We start from the raw sequence: 18,663 nt of genomic DNA, 5'->3' as shown, positions 1-18,663 counted from the left end.
AGCATCGCCTATGGAGATTTTTAGGTATCGTAGTTTGTTGCCATTCCATGAGTGAGCGCAATTTTAAAGCATGACATGTTAGGTATCTATTTACTTGGCGTAACATCCTCTTCTAATTTATACCAAAAAATTGGGTTATATATTGTGTTTTCTGCATTAAAATTCATTAAAGTGTATTTTTTCCAAATGGGCACTGAAAGGCGGCACTGATTGGCATCAATGATGTGCACTGGTTGGCATTACTGGAGGGCATTACTGGTGAACACAGGTGGGCATCACTGGTGGGAACAAGTGGGCATCACTGGGGGGGCACTGGTAGGTATTGCTGACGGGGCTGCAGTGATAATCAATGAAAAATCAACATTATCAGTGCAGACCCCCCTGTCAGGAGAGCTGCTTATCATTTCTCCTCTACTCACACCCTGTCAGCGCGAGTAGAGGAATGCCAGTACCCGGCACTTCCTATTTACACTGTGATCAGCTGTGATTGGATACTACCGCGTCTTGTTTTGAAGGACGTCAAATGACCTCCAGTCAGGACTATGGAGCCCCGGTCTGGCTGTCATTCTACTATTAGCCAGACGGGAAGGTGTTAAACTTGTAAACAAAAAGTGCCAGAAAAGGCTTGGTTGGCAAGTGGTTAAAGAAGGAGAAAGCAGAGTGGTTGAGAGATGAGCACATCAGTCTGCTGCTTCTCCTTTCACTGTCCACTCACAGGCTGGGGAAGGGACAAGACCTGTAAATGTGTCTTTTATGAAGCAGTGAAAATCAGGTCTCCTGGCCTGCTCGGTGTGGCAGAGATGTGTAAATCTCAGGACTGGATAGACAGAATTACAAATCCTTTTGGCAGGTAAAATAACTCTTGTGTATGTATTTTGCTGTTTGCCAGATCTAGCCATTCACTTGTATGTCAGGATCTACAGCTCCCCAGACATGGGAAAGTGTCTGGAAATTTTTGCTAGGCTTATAAAATGCGTACTAACGTCCATGTGTAAGAACACAGAAGCGCATGGTCAACAGTTGCAACATTGTTACATACCACCGGAGCCCCTAAGGCGTGTTCATTGTATAATATATAGTATAAGGACAATATATTACAATATCTTCAACTGGCTTTTTGCTAAGGATCTGTCTTTTGTTTTTCTAGGAAAAATTCGAAGCCCTTTTCCAAGCGTATGATGATTGCGTCACCTTACAGCTATTCAAGAGCTTCAGACGAGTTCGGATAAACTTCAGTAACCCCAAGGCAGCAGCACAAGCTAGGATAGAGCTCCACGAAACACAGTTCAGAGGGAAGAAACTAAAACTATATTTTGCACAGGTGTGAAATTTTTTTATTTCAAAAACTATATTCATAAATACATATACATGTGTACCATGATTTGAGAAGAAGTACAGCCAAAGCTCGTTTGGCTGTACTTCCCCTGTGGGTCACAGAAGTACAGATCATTCTGCACTCTGTGACCCATTTTCAGCTGACAGGAGGCTAAAGCCTGCTGTCAGCTGACATCACTGAGCCAGTCCAGGCTCGGGAAGGATCGAGACGATATGGTTGGGTTCCGCCCATATGCCTGGACTGGCACCTGGCTCAGACTCTCAGCTACAGAGGAATTTGAACGAAACACGTCGGGGAGGAGACACTAGTGCTGAGTCGTCAGGCCGCTGTCTGATACCGTGTCAGTAGTGGCACCCATTGTCATTTGGTTTTATGATTCATTTTATTTTGGCTTTTAACATACAAATCCAATAAATACTACACTATGGAGACTTCATCTGGCTCCCAATGAGTTGCAGAACAGCCTTCCCCGCAACAGATGGTGGATCTACACTGAGTGCGTGTTTGCTGCAGTAATGACAGCCAGCTTTTCCGGTGAGTGTCCATTTCACCAATAAGTTTTTTATTGCTGATCCTATCCTGGGGCTGTGCATTTAAATCTATATTTTTCACTATACTGTTTTTTTATTGTTGATTTTAACTCAAGATTCGACATATATTTAAACACACATTCTATTTTTTTCACTTTAGCACTTTTTTGAACTTTATTTCAATGTGTTTTCCATTTATAACACAGTATTGAACCAATAAGAAAACAAGGGAAACCTGCGCTAAATGTAAATGTGCAAAAATGACAATACAAAAGCTGCTAAACACTGGACCTATAGAAATCCAAAAATCAACATATAAACACAATAGTGTAGCGCTAATAATAAATCGTGAAAAGTAAAAACTGTGAAAACTGAGACATCAACCTGTGTCAAAAAAACCTATGTGCAAATTCAATAAATATAAAATAAAAAATAAAAATAGTCCAAACATTAAAGTCCCAGAATGGATGATAAATTGACAGTTATAATCCAAAGATGGAGTTCCCAACAGATGGTGAGGCATGAGGGACTGCACACCCGTGAGAGATGGCAAAAATGGCAGCTTACCAAAAACTGTGGGCTCCCAGATTAATGGACAGGCCAAGGAGAGCTTTATAGTGGACCAATGATCGATCTTGCCTCCGGATGCACAGGGGTTAAACCGTGAACTCACAGACAACTCCAACCGTTATAAAAGCCATACAATAGGAAGGAAAGTAGGGAAAACACATAGCGTAATCCAGTATATTATAAAAACCATTTATCAGTATTGCACTTACAGCAAAGTAGAAAAATCAAGCAGAAAGGTGAAACCGCGGCGTCCCACAATGTTCCAATGTAGCCGGCGTTCCGAGGGGCGTGGTCAGCGTGTTGTCCGGTACCGCCCTAGCGGTTTCGTCATATGTGACGTCCCACGCCCCGGACGACGAGGTATAAAAAAAAAAAAATGATATAACTCTACGGCAACTACCAAACCAAAAAAATATTAGTTTTTCATGGAGAAGCTTTTTAATAAAAATGCATCAAAACATCTGTCACTTGAGAAACTAAATAAATCTCCAATGTGACTTCCATTACCCTTTTATTTTGCAGTAGGTACAATGGTGCTGAATGATGGATGGAAGAGAAAGTATCTTTTAGCCTTCTTTGGGGGGGGGGGGGGGGTTGAGAATTGGTCCTTCACTAAACCTGTAGATAAATAGAGGAACCAGAACCTTCGCTAAGTGGAAGAGTGGGTTTGATAATAAAGTTGGCAGTGCCTCCAACCAGAATAGGGCCTCTGTGAACAGAGGTGATTCCCTTCCTGGGAAATGAACCAGTAATCTAACTAAAGTAATTGACAGAAGATGAACCACTGTAGCCTGCATATAACATTAACCATAAGCATATAGATGCACACCAGTATACAAATAATACAATCTTTATTTAAAAAAAGATTATTAATAGTACATGCATTCAATGTACAAATAGATATTTTATCAGCATTCCTGGTGGAATTGTGCACATACAGGTGCATCTAAAAAAAATTATAATATCATGAAAAAGGTAATTTATTTCAGTGATTCAATTCAAAAAGTAAAACACACACAGTGATATATTTCATGCATGTCTTTCTTTTCATTTTGATGAATATGGCTTACAGCTAGTGAAAACCCTAAATGAAAATTAAATATTGTAGACTTATGGAGTCACACGCTAATCATAGCTAATTAACTCAAAACACCTTTAAAGATTTTCCTGAGCCTTTAATTGGTCTCTCCGTCTGGTTCAGAAGGTTACACAATCATGTGGAATACTGCTGACTTGACAATTGTCCAGAAGACAGTCATTGACAACTTCCACAAGGAGGGTTAGTCACAAAAGGTCATTGCTTAAGAAGCTGGCTGTTCACAGAGTGCTGTATCCAAGCATATTAATAGAAAGTTGAGTGGAAGGGAAAAATGTGGTAGAAAAGCAACAAGCAACAGGGATAACCACAGACTTGAGAGGATTGTGAAGCAAAGGCCATTTAAGAATTTAGGGTAGATTCACAAGCAGTGGACTTCGGCTTGTGTCAGTGCTTCAAGAGGAGCCACCATGCACAGACGTATCCAGGACATGGGCTATAACTGTTGCATTCCTTGTGTCAAGCCACTCCTGAACCAGAGACAACGCCAGAAGAGTCTTACCTGGGTTAGGACAAAAAGGACCGTTCCTTAGTTCCTTAGTGGTCCAAAGTCCTCTTTTCGGATTAAAGTAAATGTTGCATTTAATTTGGAAATCAAGGTCCCAGAGTCTGGAGGAATGTTGAAGAGGCCCAGAATCCAAGTTGCATGAGGTCCAGTGTGAAGTTTCCACTGTCAGTGATGATTTGGGGAGCTATGTCATCTGCTGGGGTTGGTCCACTGTGTTTTTTTAAGTCCAAAGTCAGCGCAGCCCTCTACCAGGAAATTCTAGAGCACTTCATGCTTCCCTCTGCTGACCAGCTTTAGCTTTATGTTGAGATGTTGATTTCATTTTCCAGCAGGACTTGGCACCTGCCCACACTGCCAATACCTGGTTTAATGATCATGGTATCGCTGTGCTTGACTGACCAGCAAACTCGCCTGACCTAAACCTCACAGAGAATCTGTGGGGTATTGTCAAGAGGAAGATGAGAGACAACAGACCCAACAATGCAGAAGAGCTGAAGGCCGCTATAAAAGCAACCTGGGCTCCCATAACACCTCGCCAGTGCCGTAGGCTGATCCCCTCCATGCTACGCCGCATTAATGCAGTAATTAATGCAAAAGGAGCCCAGACCAAGTATTGAGTGTCTACTATACCGTACATAGTGGGGGGGGGGGGGGGCGTTATCCACTATATAGTGACAGACCCTATACAAGTAGTTTAGGCTAATTACATATATTATGTGGATTCTATTATTTAATTATTTCCCTTACACCCATATATGATATACATTTATGATTTGTATCAGGTTCTTTATATTCACATGTGGTTTACATCCATGGGCTTTGCTGGGTAGTCATCTGGATCCGGGAGCTGCGATGCACATTGGGAGCCCTCCCTTTCCCCGTAAACCTTCTGGACCCAGGGAATCGGTTGGTTGTTTACCCAATGCGCATCTGTGTCACGCTCCGCGCCGCACATATGACGTCATTAACACAATGTCGGTGCGTGTTCCTCCCTCCGGCGTTTAATACACGAGGGTTTCTGGCGCCAAACACCCAGGCGGCATTTGTCACTCGGGGGTTGACGCCCTCCCTCATTCACAACATGGTCGTGACCCATTTAGTACAAATAGGACTTCTTTCGGAATGTGTCATCCTCGTCTTTGCTCCTCCAGTGGGGACATTATCCACTGTACTTTGCACTATGGTCTACGCACATGACACAAGGTAACTACACTGCTGATACAATACAACTTTCCCTTTCATTCACTGGTCTCTTTTGTTCATTCTTTATTTATTCTAGCATTATCCACCCCTCTGGGGGACCCTCATTTTATGGTTGTCTCTTTTTTTCTCTCTCATCTGGGTGGCAGATTAAATGCTGCAACCTCACTTCACCTTTTTGGTTCCCATCTCAGTCACTTGTATCTTATTTCATTTTTTGTCGTTCTTGGGGATAAGATCCACCAGGACACTTTACTTCACGACTGATTCCCTTTGTTTGGAACCAACTAGCAGTCACTGATTATAATTTATCTTATAAATACTTTATCCTTACCATAAATACTTTGCACATATATATTCTTTATAGACAATCTCTGGAACTGCTAGCTACAGTGGGTACGGAAAGTATTCAGACCCCCTTAAATTTTTCACTCTTTGTTATATTGCAGCCATTTGCTAAAATCATTTAAGTTCATTCTTCTTCCTCATGAATGTACACATAGCACCCCATACTGACAGAAAAACACAGAATTGTTGACATTGTTGCAGATTTATTAAAAAAGAAAAACTGAAATATCACATGGTCCTAAGTATTCAGACCCTTTGCTGTGACACTCATATATTTAACTCAGGTGCTTTCCATTTCTTCTGATCATCCTTGAGATGGTTCTACACCTTCATTTGAGTCCAGCTGTGTTTGATTATACTGATTGGACTTGATTAGGAAAGCCACACACCTGTTTATATAAGACCTTCCAGATCACAATGCATGTCAGAGCAAATGAGAATCATGAGGTCAAAGGAACTGCCTGAAGAGCTCAGAGACAGAATTGTGGCAAGGCACAGATCTGACCAAGGTTACAAAAAGATTTCTGCTGCACTTAAGGTTCCTAAGAGCACAGTGGCCTCCATAATCTTCACATGGAAGACGTTTGGGACGACCAGAACCCTTCCTAGAGCTGGCCGTCCGGCCAAACTGAGCTATCGGGGGAGAAGAGCCTTGGTGAGAGAGGTAAAGAAGAACCCAAAGATCACTGTGGCTGAGCTCCAGAGATGCAGTCAGGAGATGGGAAAAAGTTGTAGAAAGTCAACCATCACTGCAGCCCTCCACCAGTCGGGGCTTTATGGCAGAGTGGCCCGACGGAAGCCTCTCCTCAGTGTAAGACACATGAAAGCCCGCATGGAGTTTGCTAAAAAAACACCTAAAGGACTCCAAGATGGTGAGAAATAAGATTCTCTGGTCTGATGAGACCAAAATAGAACTTTTTGGCCTTAATTCTAAGCGGGATGTGTGGAGAAAACCAGGCACTGCTCATCACCTGTCCAATACAGTCCCAACAGTGAAGCATGGTGGTGGCAGCATCATGCTGTGGGGGTGTTTTTCAGCTGCAGGGACAGGACGACTGGTTGCAATCGAGGGAAAGATGAATGCGGCCAAGTACAGGGATATCCTGGACAAAAACCTTCTCCAGAGTGCTCTGGACCTCAGACTGGGCCGAAGGTTTACCTTCCAACAAGACAATGACCCTAAGCACACAGCTAAAATAACGAAGGAGTGGCTTCACAACAACTCCGTGACTGTTCTTGAATGGCCCAGCCAGAGCCCTGACTTAAACCCAATTGAGCATCTCTGGAGAGACCTAAAAATGGCTGTCCACCAACGTTTACCATCCAACCTGACAGAACTGGAGAGGATCTGCAAGGAGGAATGGCAGAGGATCCCCAAATCCAGGTGTGAAAGACTTGTTGCATCTTTCCCAAAAAGACTCCTGGCTGTATTAGATCAAAAGGGGGCTTCTACTAAATACTGAGCAAAGGGTCTGAATACTTAGGACCATGTGATATTTCAGTTTTTCTTTTTTAATAAATCTGCAACAATGTCAACAATTCTGTGTTTTTCTGTCAGTATGGGGTGCTATGTGTACATTCATGAGAAAGAAGAATGAACTTAAATGATTTTAGCTAATGGCTGCAATATAACAAAGAGTGAAAAATTTAAGGGGGTCTGAATACTTTCCGTACCCACTGTACATTAACACCAATTGCAGAAGTGAGATTTACTATCTTTCTTCTGAAGTTCTTCTATTTGTGCTTCACTGTTCACGTACAGTACCGCCACAGCTCCCAGTGCAGATGTCCCCCCGACAACCCATGGTTCATAGCACCATATGTTGTACTTGTGCTGACCTGTGAGTAAAATTGGAAGGGATCTTTTCATGGGGGTTTTCCCCTTCCCTTCCCCCATTTTCTCCAGTTTCTGGTCTATCACCATAGTTTTGATGTTTATACATATATACAGTGCCTTGCGAAAGTATTTGGCCCCCTTGAACTTTGCAACGTTTTGCCACATTTCAGGCTTCAAACATAAAGATATAAAACTGTAATTTTTTGTGAAGAATCAACAACAGGTGGGACACAATCATGAAGTGGAACGAAATTTATTGGATATTTCAAACTTTTTTTAACAAATAAAAAACTGAAAAATTGGGCGTGCAAAATTATTCAGCCCCTTTACTTTCAGTGCAGCAAACTCTCTCCAGAAGTTCAGTGAGGATCTCTGAATGATCCAATGTTGACCTAAATGACTAATGATGATAAATAGAATCCACCTGTGTGTAATCAAGTCTCCGTATAAATGCACCTGCACTGTGATAGTTTCAGAGGTCCGTTTAAAGCGCAGAGAGCATCATGAAGAACAAGGAACACACCAGTCAGGTCTGAGATACTGTTGTGGAGAAGTTTAAAGCCGGATTTGGACACAAAAAGATTTCCCAAGCTTTAAACATCCCAAGGAGCACTGTGCAAGTGATAATATTGAAATGGAAGGAGTATCAGACCACTGCAAATCTACGAAGACCAGGCCGTCCCTCTAAACTTTCAGCTCATACAAGGAGAAGACTGATCAGAGATGCAGCTAAGAGGCCCATGATCACTCTGGATGAACTGCAGAGATCTACAGCTGAGGTGGGAGACTCTGTCCATAGGATAACAATCAGTCGTATACTGCACAAATCTGGCCTTTATGGAAGAGTGGCAAGAAGAAAGCCATTTCTTAAAGATATCCATAAAAAGTGTAGTTTAAAGTTTGCCACAAGCCACCTGGGAGACACACCAAACATGTGGAAGAAAGTGCTCTGGTCAGATGAAACCAAAATCAAACTTTTTGGCAACAATGCAAAACATTATGTTTGGCGTAAAAGCAACACAGCTCATGACCCTGAACACACCATCCCCACTGTCAAACATGGTGGTGGCAGCATCATGGTTTGGGCCTGCTTTTTTTCAGCAGGGACAGGGAAGATGGTTAAAATTGATGGGAAGATGGATGGAGCCAAATACAGGACCATTCTGGAAGAAAACCTGATGGAGTCTGCAAAAGACCTGAGACTGGGATGGAGATTTGTCTTCCAACAAGACAAGGATCCAAAACATAAAGCAAAATCTACAATGGAATGGTTCACAAATAAACATATCCAGGTGTTAGAATGGCCAAGTCAAAGTCCAGACCTGAATCCAATCGAGAATCTGTGGAAAGAACTGAAAACTGCTGTTCACAAACGCTCTCCATCCAACCTCACTGAGCTCGAGCTGTTTTGCAAAGAGGAATGGGCAAAAATTTCAGTCTCTCGATGTGCAAAACTGATAGAGACATACCCCAAGCGACTTACAGCTGTAATCGCAGCAAAAGGTGGCACTAAAAAGTATTAAATTAAGGGGGCTGAATAATTTTGCACGCCCAATTTTTCAGTTTTTTATTTGTTAAAAAAAGTTTGAAATATCCAATAAATTTCGTTCCACTTCATGATTGTGTCCCACCTGTTGTTGATTCTTCACAAAAAATTACAGTTTTATATCTTTATGTTTGAAGCCTGAAATGTGGCAAAAGGTCGCAAAGTTCAAGGGGGCTGAATACTTTCGCAAGGCACTGTATGTATTTTTTACAGATATGCATTCATGCATAATGCACCTGTTCCTGAGGAAGTGGAGCATTCTCCAGGAAACGCGTCGAGCCTATTTGATGCATTTTTGCCATACTTATGCATTTACATGTCTGTTATATATGCATTTCTCTGCAATCATGTAGTATTTGTTTTTAAACTGTATAGAAAGATTTCATTACAAATCAGCTCTTGTTTATCATCATGTATAAATTACATTGTGCTATTTTGTTGTCATTTGACTTGTGTATACATACTAATTAATTAATACATTTATTTTACATTTGATCATTTTGCCAGCTGTTTCACACATACCTCATTTGAAGTCCCATTTCTCCTTTTCTTTTGAATACTTTTCAGTAAGCCAACATTTCTGTATTAAAAATCCTTTTTTTTTTGTCTTATGTAATATTCTAATTTTCTGAGATACTGAATTTTGGATTTTCACTAGCTGTAAGCCATAATCAGCAAAATTAAAATAAAGAAATGCTTGAAATACAGTATGTCACAAAAGTGAGTACACCCCTCACATTTTTGTAAATATTTTATTATATCTTTTCATGTGACAACACTGAAGAAATGACACTTTGCTACAATGTAAAGTAGTGAGTGTACAGCTTGTATAACAGTGTCAATTTGCTGTACCCTCAAAATAACTCAACACACAACCATTAATGTCTAAACCGCTGGCAACAAAAGTGAGTACACCCCTAAGTGAAAATGTCCAAATTGGGCCTGAAGTGTCAATATTTTGTGTGGCCACCATTATTTTCCAGCACTGCCTTAACCCTCTTGGGCATGGAGTTCACCAGAGCTTCACAGGTTGCCACTGGAGTCCTCTTCCACTCCTGCATGATGACATCACAGAGCTGGTGGATGTTAGTGACCTTGAGCTCCTCCACATTCTGTTTGAGGATGCCCCCCAGATGCTCAATAGGGTTTAGGTCTGGAGACATGTTTGGCCAGTCCATCACCTTTACTTTCAGCTTATTTAGCAAGGCAGTGGTCGTCTTGGAGGTGTGTTTGGGGTCGTTATGTTGGAATACTGCCCTGCGGCCCAGTCTCTGAAAGGAGGGGATCATGCTCTGACTTCAGTATGTCACAGTACATGTTGGCATTCATGGTTCCCTCAATGAACTGTAGCTCCCCAGTACTGGCAGCACTCATGCAGCCCCAGACCTTGACACTCCCACCACCATGCTTGACTGAAGGCAAGAAACACTTGTCTTTGTTCTCCTCACCTGGTTGCCACCACACATCTGAAACAAATAAGTTTATCTTGGTCGCATCAGACCACAGGACATGGTTCCAGTAATCCATGTCCTTAGTCTGCTTGTCTTCAGCAAACTGTCTGCGGGCTTTCTTGTGCATCATCTTTAAAAGAGGCTTCCTTCTGGGATGACAGCCATGCAGACAAATTTGATGCAGTGTTTGGCGTATGGTCTGAGCACTGACAGTCTGACCCCCCCACCCCTTCAACCTTGACAGCAATGCTGGCAGCACTTATACGTCTATTTTCCAAAGACAACCTTTGGATGTGACGCTGAGCACGTGCAATCAACCTCTTTGGTCGACCATGGTGAGGCCTGTTCAGAGTGGAACCTGTCCTGTTAAACTTGCTGTATGGTCTTGGACACCATGCTGCAGCTCAGTTTTAAGGTCTTGGCAATCTTCTTATAGCCTAGGCCATCTTTATGTAGAGCAGCAATTCTTTTTTTCAGATCCTCAGAGAGTTCTTTGCCATGAGGTGCCATGTTGAATTTCCAGTGACCAGTATGAGAGAGTGAGAGCGATAACACCAAATTTAACACACCTGCTCCCCATTCACACCTGAGGCCTTGTAACACTAATGAGTCATATGACACCGGGAGGGAAAATGGCTAATTGGGTCCAATCATGACATTTTCACGTAGGGGTGTACTCACTTTTGTTGCCAGCAGTTTAGAAATGAATGGCTGTGTGTTGAGTTATCTTGAGGGGACAGCAAATTTACACTGTTATACAAGCTGTACACTCACTACTTTACATTGTAGCAAAGTGTAATTTCTTCAGTGTTGTCACATGAAAAGATATAATAAAATATTTACAAAAATGTGAGGTGTGTACTCACTTTTGCGAGATACTGTATATCACCCTGTGTGTAATGAATCTATATAATATATGAGTTTCACTTTTTGAATTGAATGACTGAAATAAATAAACTTTTTGATGAAATTCTAATTTTTGAGATGCACTTGTATACCCTGGCATACAGTGCTTTGCAAAAGTATTTGGCCCCCTTGAACTTTTTGACCTTTTGCCACATTTCAGGCTTCAAACATAAAGATATAAAACGGTAATTTTTTTTGAAGAATCAACAAGTGGGACACGATCATGAAGAATAACAAAATGTATTGGATATTTCAAACTTTTTTAACAAATAAAAAACTGAAAAATTGGGTGTGCAAAATTATTCAGCCCCCTTAAGTTAATACTTTGTAGCGCCACCTTTTGCTGCGAGTACAGCTGTAAGTCGCTTGGGGTACGTCTCTATCAGTTTTGCACATCGAGAGACTGAAATTTTTTCCCATTCCTCCTTGCAAACCAGCTCGAGCTCAGTGAGGTTGGATGGAGAGCGTTTGTGAACAGCAGTTTTCAGTTCTTTCCACAGATTCTCGATTGGATTCAGGTCTGGACTTTGACTTGGCCATTCTAACACCTGGATATGTTTATTTGTGAACCATTCCATTGTAGATTTTGCTTTATGTTTTGGATCATTGTCTTGTTGGAAGACAAATCTCCGTCCCAGTCTCAGGTCTTTTGCAGACTCCATCAGGTTTTCTTCCAGAATGGTCCTATATTTGGCTCCATCCATTTTCCCATCAATTTTAACCATCTTCTTTGTCCTTGCTGAAACAAAGCAGGCCCAAACCATGATGCTGCCACCACCATGTTTGACAGTGGGGATGGTGTGTTCAGGGTGGTGAGCTGTGTTGCTTTTACGCCAAACATAACGTTTTGCATTGTTGACAAAAAGTTTGATCTGACCAGAGCACCTTCTTCCACATGTTTGGTGTGTCTCCCAGGTGGCTTGTGGCAAACTTTAAACAACACTTTTTATGGATATCTTTAAGAAATGGCTTTCTTCTTGCCACTCTTCCATAAAGGCCAGATTTGTGCAGTATACGACTGATTGTTGTCTTATGGACAGAGTCTCCCACCTCAGCTGTAGATCTCTGCAGTTCATCCAGAGTGATCATAGGCCTCTTGGCTGCATCTCTGATCAGTCTTCTCCTTGTATGAACTGAAAGTTTAGAGGGACGGCCAGGTCTTCGTAGATTTGCAGTGCTCCTTGGGATGTTTAAAGGTTGGGAAATCTTTTTGTATCCAAATCCAGCTTTAAACTTCTCCATAACAGTATCTCAGACCTGCCTGGTGTTTTCCTTGTTCTTCATGATGCTCTCTGCGCTATAAACGGACCTCTGAGACTATCACAGTGCAGGTGCATTTATACGGAGACTTGATTACACACAGGTGGATTCTATTTATCATCGTTAGTCATTTAGGTCAACATTGGATCATTCAGAGATCCTCACTGAACTTCTGGAGAGAGTTTGCTGCACTGAAAGTAAAGGGGCTGAATAATTTTGCACGCCCAATTTTTCAGTTTTTTTTTGTTAACATAGTTTGAAATATCCAATAAATTTCGTTCCACTTCATGATTGTGTCCCACTTGTTGTTGATTCTTCACAAAAAATTACAGTTTTATATCTTTATGTTTGAAGCCTGGAATGTGGCAAAAGGTCGAAAAGTTCAAGGGGGCCGAATACTTTCGCAAGGCACTGTATATAGTTATTTATAGAGAAACCTTCTTATGAATGTTGCAGCAAAGTCCCATTGCAATGGCCCTCGAGATGTGTCATCTGTCTTTGTGTTGGAGACCTAAAGACAAGGTCTGTGGTGATGAGTAGACCCTCCAGCTGTTACCCAACCAGCTTGGAACACAGTCCTAGTTATCTGGCACTGTGCATGGGAGATAGTAATAGGACAGTTTGTAATGAGGATTCAGCAATACACTCAAGAAGCTATGGGCAGCTGCAGTTAAACTATTAGAACATAAAAACACATTCATAATTGTCTCTTCTGATCTGGTATTGGCAGCATGGGCAGGACATGTGGCTGAGACCTTCTCTCTCTCTCTCTCCCCATTTCCTCCTTCCAGGATCTTTTCCCAGCAACCTCAGAGTCAGAAAGTGATTTACATTACATTCCATTACATTACATTGTGATACTAACAACTGTAGAGGATAGTAGAGAAATATTATTATTATTATTATTATTAAGGATTTCTATAGTGCCAGCAATTTAGAAATACTTTGAAAAGGTTTACATACATTTTAATATAAATTATTTAATTTCCCCTATACAGGTGCAAACAACAGAGACAGGCGGAGACAAATTACACCTGGCTCCCCCACAGCCGTCTAAACAGTTCCTCATCTCACCTCCCGTCTCACCTCCCGTTGGCTGGCAGCCCATAGATGACGCCACACCAGTAATTAATTACGACCTTCTTTATGCAGTGGCCAAGCTTGGCCCAGGTAAGGACCCCTTCATGTCTAGAACTAAAACTGTCTATTATATGCAGGTTGGGCTGCTCCTGTTTTCACCTATTTTATAACAGATGTGTTCATATAAAGTGATGGCAACATTATAAATCAAAGAGGGGAATATATTTACGGTATTGGGACTTTGTAGATACAAAAACATAAATCTTCCCAAATAGTCAATATAAAACTTGCACATTTTAATAACACATCATCATAAAACCCTGTATAAAAAAGCTGCCATACACTTCATTTTGTATTAACTATCATTACCATTACCTTTATGTGAACTCCACCATTTACATAAGATATGATTATCAGTATAATCAAAATGACGCTAGTTTTCTATGTCACTTTATGATGACAGTACAGTATTATCTCAACCCTTGTCATTTTGATTATACTGATAATCATCTCTTATGTAAATGGTGTTCTCTTGGAGGTACTAATAATAATAATGAATACAAAATGAAGTGTTTACCATCTTTTTTTTATACAGGGTTTTATAATAATCACTTAATAAAATGTGAAAGTTCTAACTCTTTGTGAAAGATTTATATTTTTGTACCTAGAAAGTCCCAATGTCCGTGTTCTTGAACAATGGACATATATTTAGGGATCCCCCAAATGTGATAATCCATGGACAATAAATAGTTTTAATGAATTTATTAATGATTGCACAATGCTCAAACCTAGCTTCTTAGTGCCATTTGTGCTGTTTATAAGGCAAACAGGCATCTGTAATACCCTGAATAATAATAACGTAGCAGAGACCAGATTATGCATGCATGGCTGGGATTATGTGTTGCTTGTAGGAACCCTTACCTCTGAATGACAGCTGTCTGTTCTGTAATGCAATTGCTCCTTCTCAAAATAGTAGTGCTGGCTCAGTGGGGGTTAGGAAGCCCCCAGTTCAATGCTGAAATTACACATACTGTCCGTGTTTCTAAGGGAGTGAAAAACCAGTGCTGGGACAAGGTCATCTAGAGCCCAGGGCGAACATGCCAAACTGCGTGTCCCCCCCCCCCCCCAAGATGTATAAGCATTATGTTTTATGTTCCACCAAAGATCCCCCCTCAAAAAAAACAAAACAGCACTAATTTGCATTCTTACCCCCTAAGCATAAATTCCCCTCCTCCTCGTACAAGTCTTTGCCCCCAATCCCCTCAAATCTCCCAAGCACAAATGCCCCCCCCCCCCAAATAAAAAATCACCCCTCCTAGCACAAATCCTCTACCCCTAAAATTTCCCCTCCGAGTACACATCTACTCTCCCCCATCCTTCCTCCTAACACAAATCCCCCTAAATCACCACACTTCCCCTTCCTAGAACAATACTTACCCCCTTCCGCCCCCCTCAAATTCCACTTTTAACACAACCCCCCCCCCCCCCCGTTTCCTTGCAGCACCCCCTCCCTCATGTGTTACTACAGTGCGCAGGGCAGCTTCCCCTCCTGCCCACCCCTTGTCTCGGCCCTGACTATTTGGCATTAAGCAAAAACGGAGCACTAATTTGCATTCTTACCCCCTAAGAATAAATTCCCCTCCTCCTCGTACAAGTCTTTGCCCCCAATCCCCTCAAATCTCCCAAGCACAAATGCCTCCCCCCCCCAAATAAAAAATCACCCCTCCTAGCACGAATCCTCTACCCCTAAAATTTCCCCTCCGAGTACACATCTACTCTCCCCCATCCTTCCTCCTAACACAAATCCCCCTAAATCACCACACTTCCCCTTCCTAGAACAATACTTACCCCCTTCCGCCCCCCTCAAATTCCACTTTTAACACAACCCCCCCCCCGTTTCCTTGCAGCATCCCCCCCCCTCATGTGTTACCACAGTGCGCAGGGCAGCCTCCCCTCCTGCCCACCCCTTGTCTCGGCCCTGACTATTTGACATTAAGCAAAAACGGAGCACTAATTTGCATTCTTACCCCCCAAGCATAAATGTTTTTCTTATCGCCCTAAATTACCACATTTACCCCCCAGATTCCCCTTCCTAGAACAAGGCTTACCCTCTGCTGCCCCCCCCCCCCCCAATTCCTCTTAATCTTATACCACAGTGCTCAGGGGAGCTTTCCCTCTTACCCACCCCTTGTCCTGGCCCTGTGTAAAACTGACAGTTAAAGTCAAACTTTACCCATAAGAACTTGATAAAAAATAATGTTCTTTAGCAAGGAACATACATTCCACATTCATATTTATGCTACCAACAGTGGTGTGTGCTGTAAATTGCCTCCAGCATTGCTCCTGTTTCTTCTTGCTGCAGGCTGCAATTTTGCTGAAGCCCAGAGCCCCTGAGCAGCAATAAAATCATAAAGATGAACTAAACCCACTGATTTAACAGTTTCAAGAAACTAGTTACATTCTTGGAATGCTGGGAGTGCTAACTATCACATTTGCTTGTGTCCTCAATCAAACTGTCAAACCATCAAATGGCTGGCGTCATAACTGATCACGTGTGCAGCACCATGGTAGTTGCAGATCAAACAAAGGCAGCTTCCTTGGCTGTAAAGTATAGGAGGGTTTAAGGCTGTCAGCAGATTGGCCTCTACAAACTCAGCAGTGCTTAAAAATGGAGCGAAACTGAGCATGTGCAGAGCAGGGTAAGACAGTGTATTACTGGATTTTACATTTTGAACAGCATAAGGCACTTATTTGTAATGTTTTACATAGCTATACCTGCAAATGGGGCCAGCCTGAAGTCATCTAGCAGGGCTCAAAGTGATTGGTAAGGTAAAAATAAAAAAACAATAAGTCAATACTTACCTGCTCTGTGCAATAGACACAGAACAACTGCAAACCTCTTCTTCTTGGGTCTCCCGCCGGCGCTCCTGACTCCTGCTCTCTGTCCAGTAAAGCGGCTTCCCACGGGGGCACTTGTGCGTGCTCGCTCTTGAGCCCTGCTGCTGCATTCATTTACACAGACAGCGAGACTTGCCCCCCGCTCCCTCACCACTGGCTTTGATTGACAGCACTGGGAGCCAATGGCTTCCGGTGCCCCAGCAAAGCCAGCTAGACCCAGAAGGGAAGGGAAGAGCTGTAGACGTACACAGCATTGGATCGAATAAGGGGTTAAGGTAAGTAAGAGAGAGGGGGGAGCTGATGCCTAAAAATGTTTTACCTTAGTGCAAGGAATGCATTAAGGTAAAACATGTTTAGGCTTTGGAACCTATTTAAATTTCTGACTTTCCACTTTAACAAAGCTTTTTTTCATGTAACCCTGACAGCCTCTGCATTATTCTGAACTTTTTACTTTCAAAGAATTTATTAAAGATTTTAAACAAAGTTTACAATCAGTACGAAAAAACAATACCAGTTCCAACAACAAGGAACTGGACAATAAAACATATGGCAATATCAAACATCAGAGATTCTGTCCCACATCCTAACGTCTTAAAGACGACAAAATGTTAATAGTAGGCAATAAAAGACGGTTAACTGAGGTATAAGAAATAAAGCTTACACAATACTGACTACTGCGGGCAACCAGCGTGCAAGGCCGCCGAAGACCCGATCAAAGCCGCGTTCAGCTCTGATCGGGTCTCCATGTAAAAACCTGAAAGTGATGTCATGAGTGACATAATTTCTGGGTACTGGCACCAGATTCAACAAAATGACAGCATTCAAAACGGCCAAACTTGATGTTTTTAATGCTTAAGTGCAGAGGAGGGATTTGGGGTCTTTTAGACCCCCAGATCCATCCACAAGAGTACCTGTAAACTGTAAAGTAAAAAAAAAAAAAAAAGAAAAAAACATTTTTAAATGTACAAAAATATCGGCCCATATTGGCCGATACCGATATGCAATGGCCAAAATATTGGTATTGGTATCGGCAACGAAAAACCGATATCGGTCGATCACTAATTCTGACCTTTTAATGGTGCTCATTATGTGCATTAGGATGAGGCAGGTGATAAGGCCACCCCTGCGGGGGCTTCCAGTTCTTCTCTGAAAGGAAACACAAGCAAATAAATGATAGGACTGAGAGCTATCTATGAATGATCTGTACTGTCATAGCAGTTCCTAAATTTAATAACTCCCCCAAAATAGCATACTGAAATTACGTGATTGCAGTTTGTAATTTGCCCAAAATATGTAGGCTTGCCACTCAAGGGTCCACTTGTCTGGTGGGTTCTATGCTTATCTTAAAGCGTAACTCCACTTTAGTTGAGAAAAAAACATTCCCCTCTGGGTGATCTCTGTACATTACAAGGATTTTAACAAACTTTATTCTAGATTCCTACCTTTTGTTATTCTGAAGAAATCCATGTTTGTTCCTCCGTGCTGAGTGGGTCAAATGGAAGTAGTTTCATAATTATCTATCACCTGTGGCAGCTGCAGGGATCTAATGAAGAAAACTGCTGGGTCTGCATCCTTTTAGACGTGTTCCTATTGGGAGAATCTCACCAAAAATGACATTTTTGTTGCAGGGGATGCCAGAAATCTGACTTGTATCTTAGTCTTCTGGGAAAATTGGTGAGCCAATCACACAAGCAGGAAATGATGTTTCTGGGGTGTGGTCAGTATACATTCTGTGTACAGAACAGCTCCAGGTAGCCATATTGCATTGCATTTTCAGAACATTACAGCGGCTGCAGATTGAAAAGGAAAGGTCATTTTTAATAAAATTCAATTGCGATATGATTTTTGTCGCTATTGTATACGCTATATTGTTTTTTCTTTATTTCCTGTTCCCCCCCCCCCCCCCCACGAAAGTGGAGTTACCCTTTAAAAGAAGCACAAAGAAATGTGATTGTTCAGATGTTATGTGGCTGTAAGCTCAAAATCTGACCAATTCAGTAGGGAATGGCTGAATTTCAATCCATGTGTGGCCGCTCCCGCTTGACAGAAGTCAATCGATTAAAATGAGCTTGTTGGAAATGTTTTCACGACCAGTGG

The 18,663-nt window shown here is 41.9% G+C and overlaps 1 protein-coding gene across 2 annotated transcripts in view; it reads left to right on the top strand.

Moving 5' to 3' along the window:
- Nucleotides 1–18,663, top strand: part of RCAN2 (regulator of calcineurin 2) — a 255,499-nt gene that overhangs the window by 186,033 nt on the left and 50,803 nt on the right. For both annotated transcript variants that reach the window (XM_082249910.1, XM_082249911.1), the window contains 2 exons: nucleotides 1,148–1,321; nucleotides 13,587–13,758. In XM_082249910.1, coding sequence (XP_082106036.1) covers nucleotides 1,148–1,321; nucleotides 13,587–13,758 — 346 coding nt within the window. The remainder of the gene's footprint in view (nucleotides 1–1,147; nucleotides 1,322–13,586; nucleotides 13,759–18,663) is intronic.

The sequence above is a fragment of the Pelophylax lessonae genome, assembly GCF_965119305.1.
Source record: "Pelophylax lessonae genome assembly, chromosome: 3".
Classification (NCBI taxonomy): domain Eukaryota; kingdom Metazoa; phylum Chordata; class Amphibia; order Anura; family Ranidae; genus Pelophylax; species Pelophylax lessonae.
Note: the sequence above shows the minus strand (reverse complement) of the source record. Positions and strands in the feature narration are given on the sequence as shown.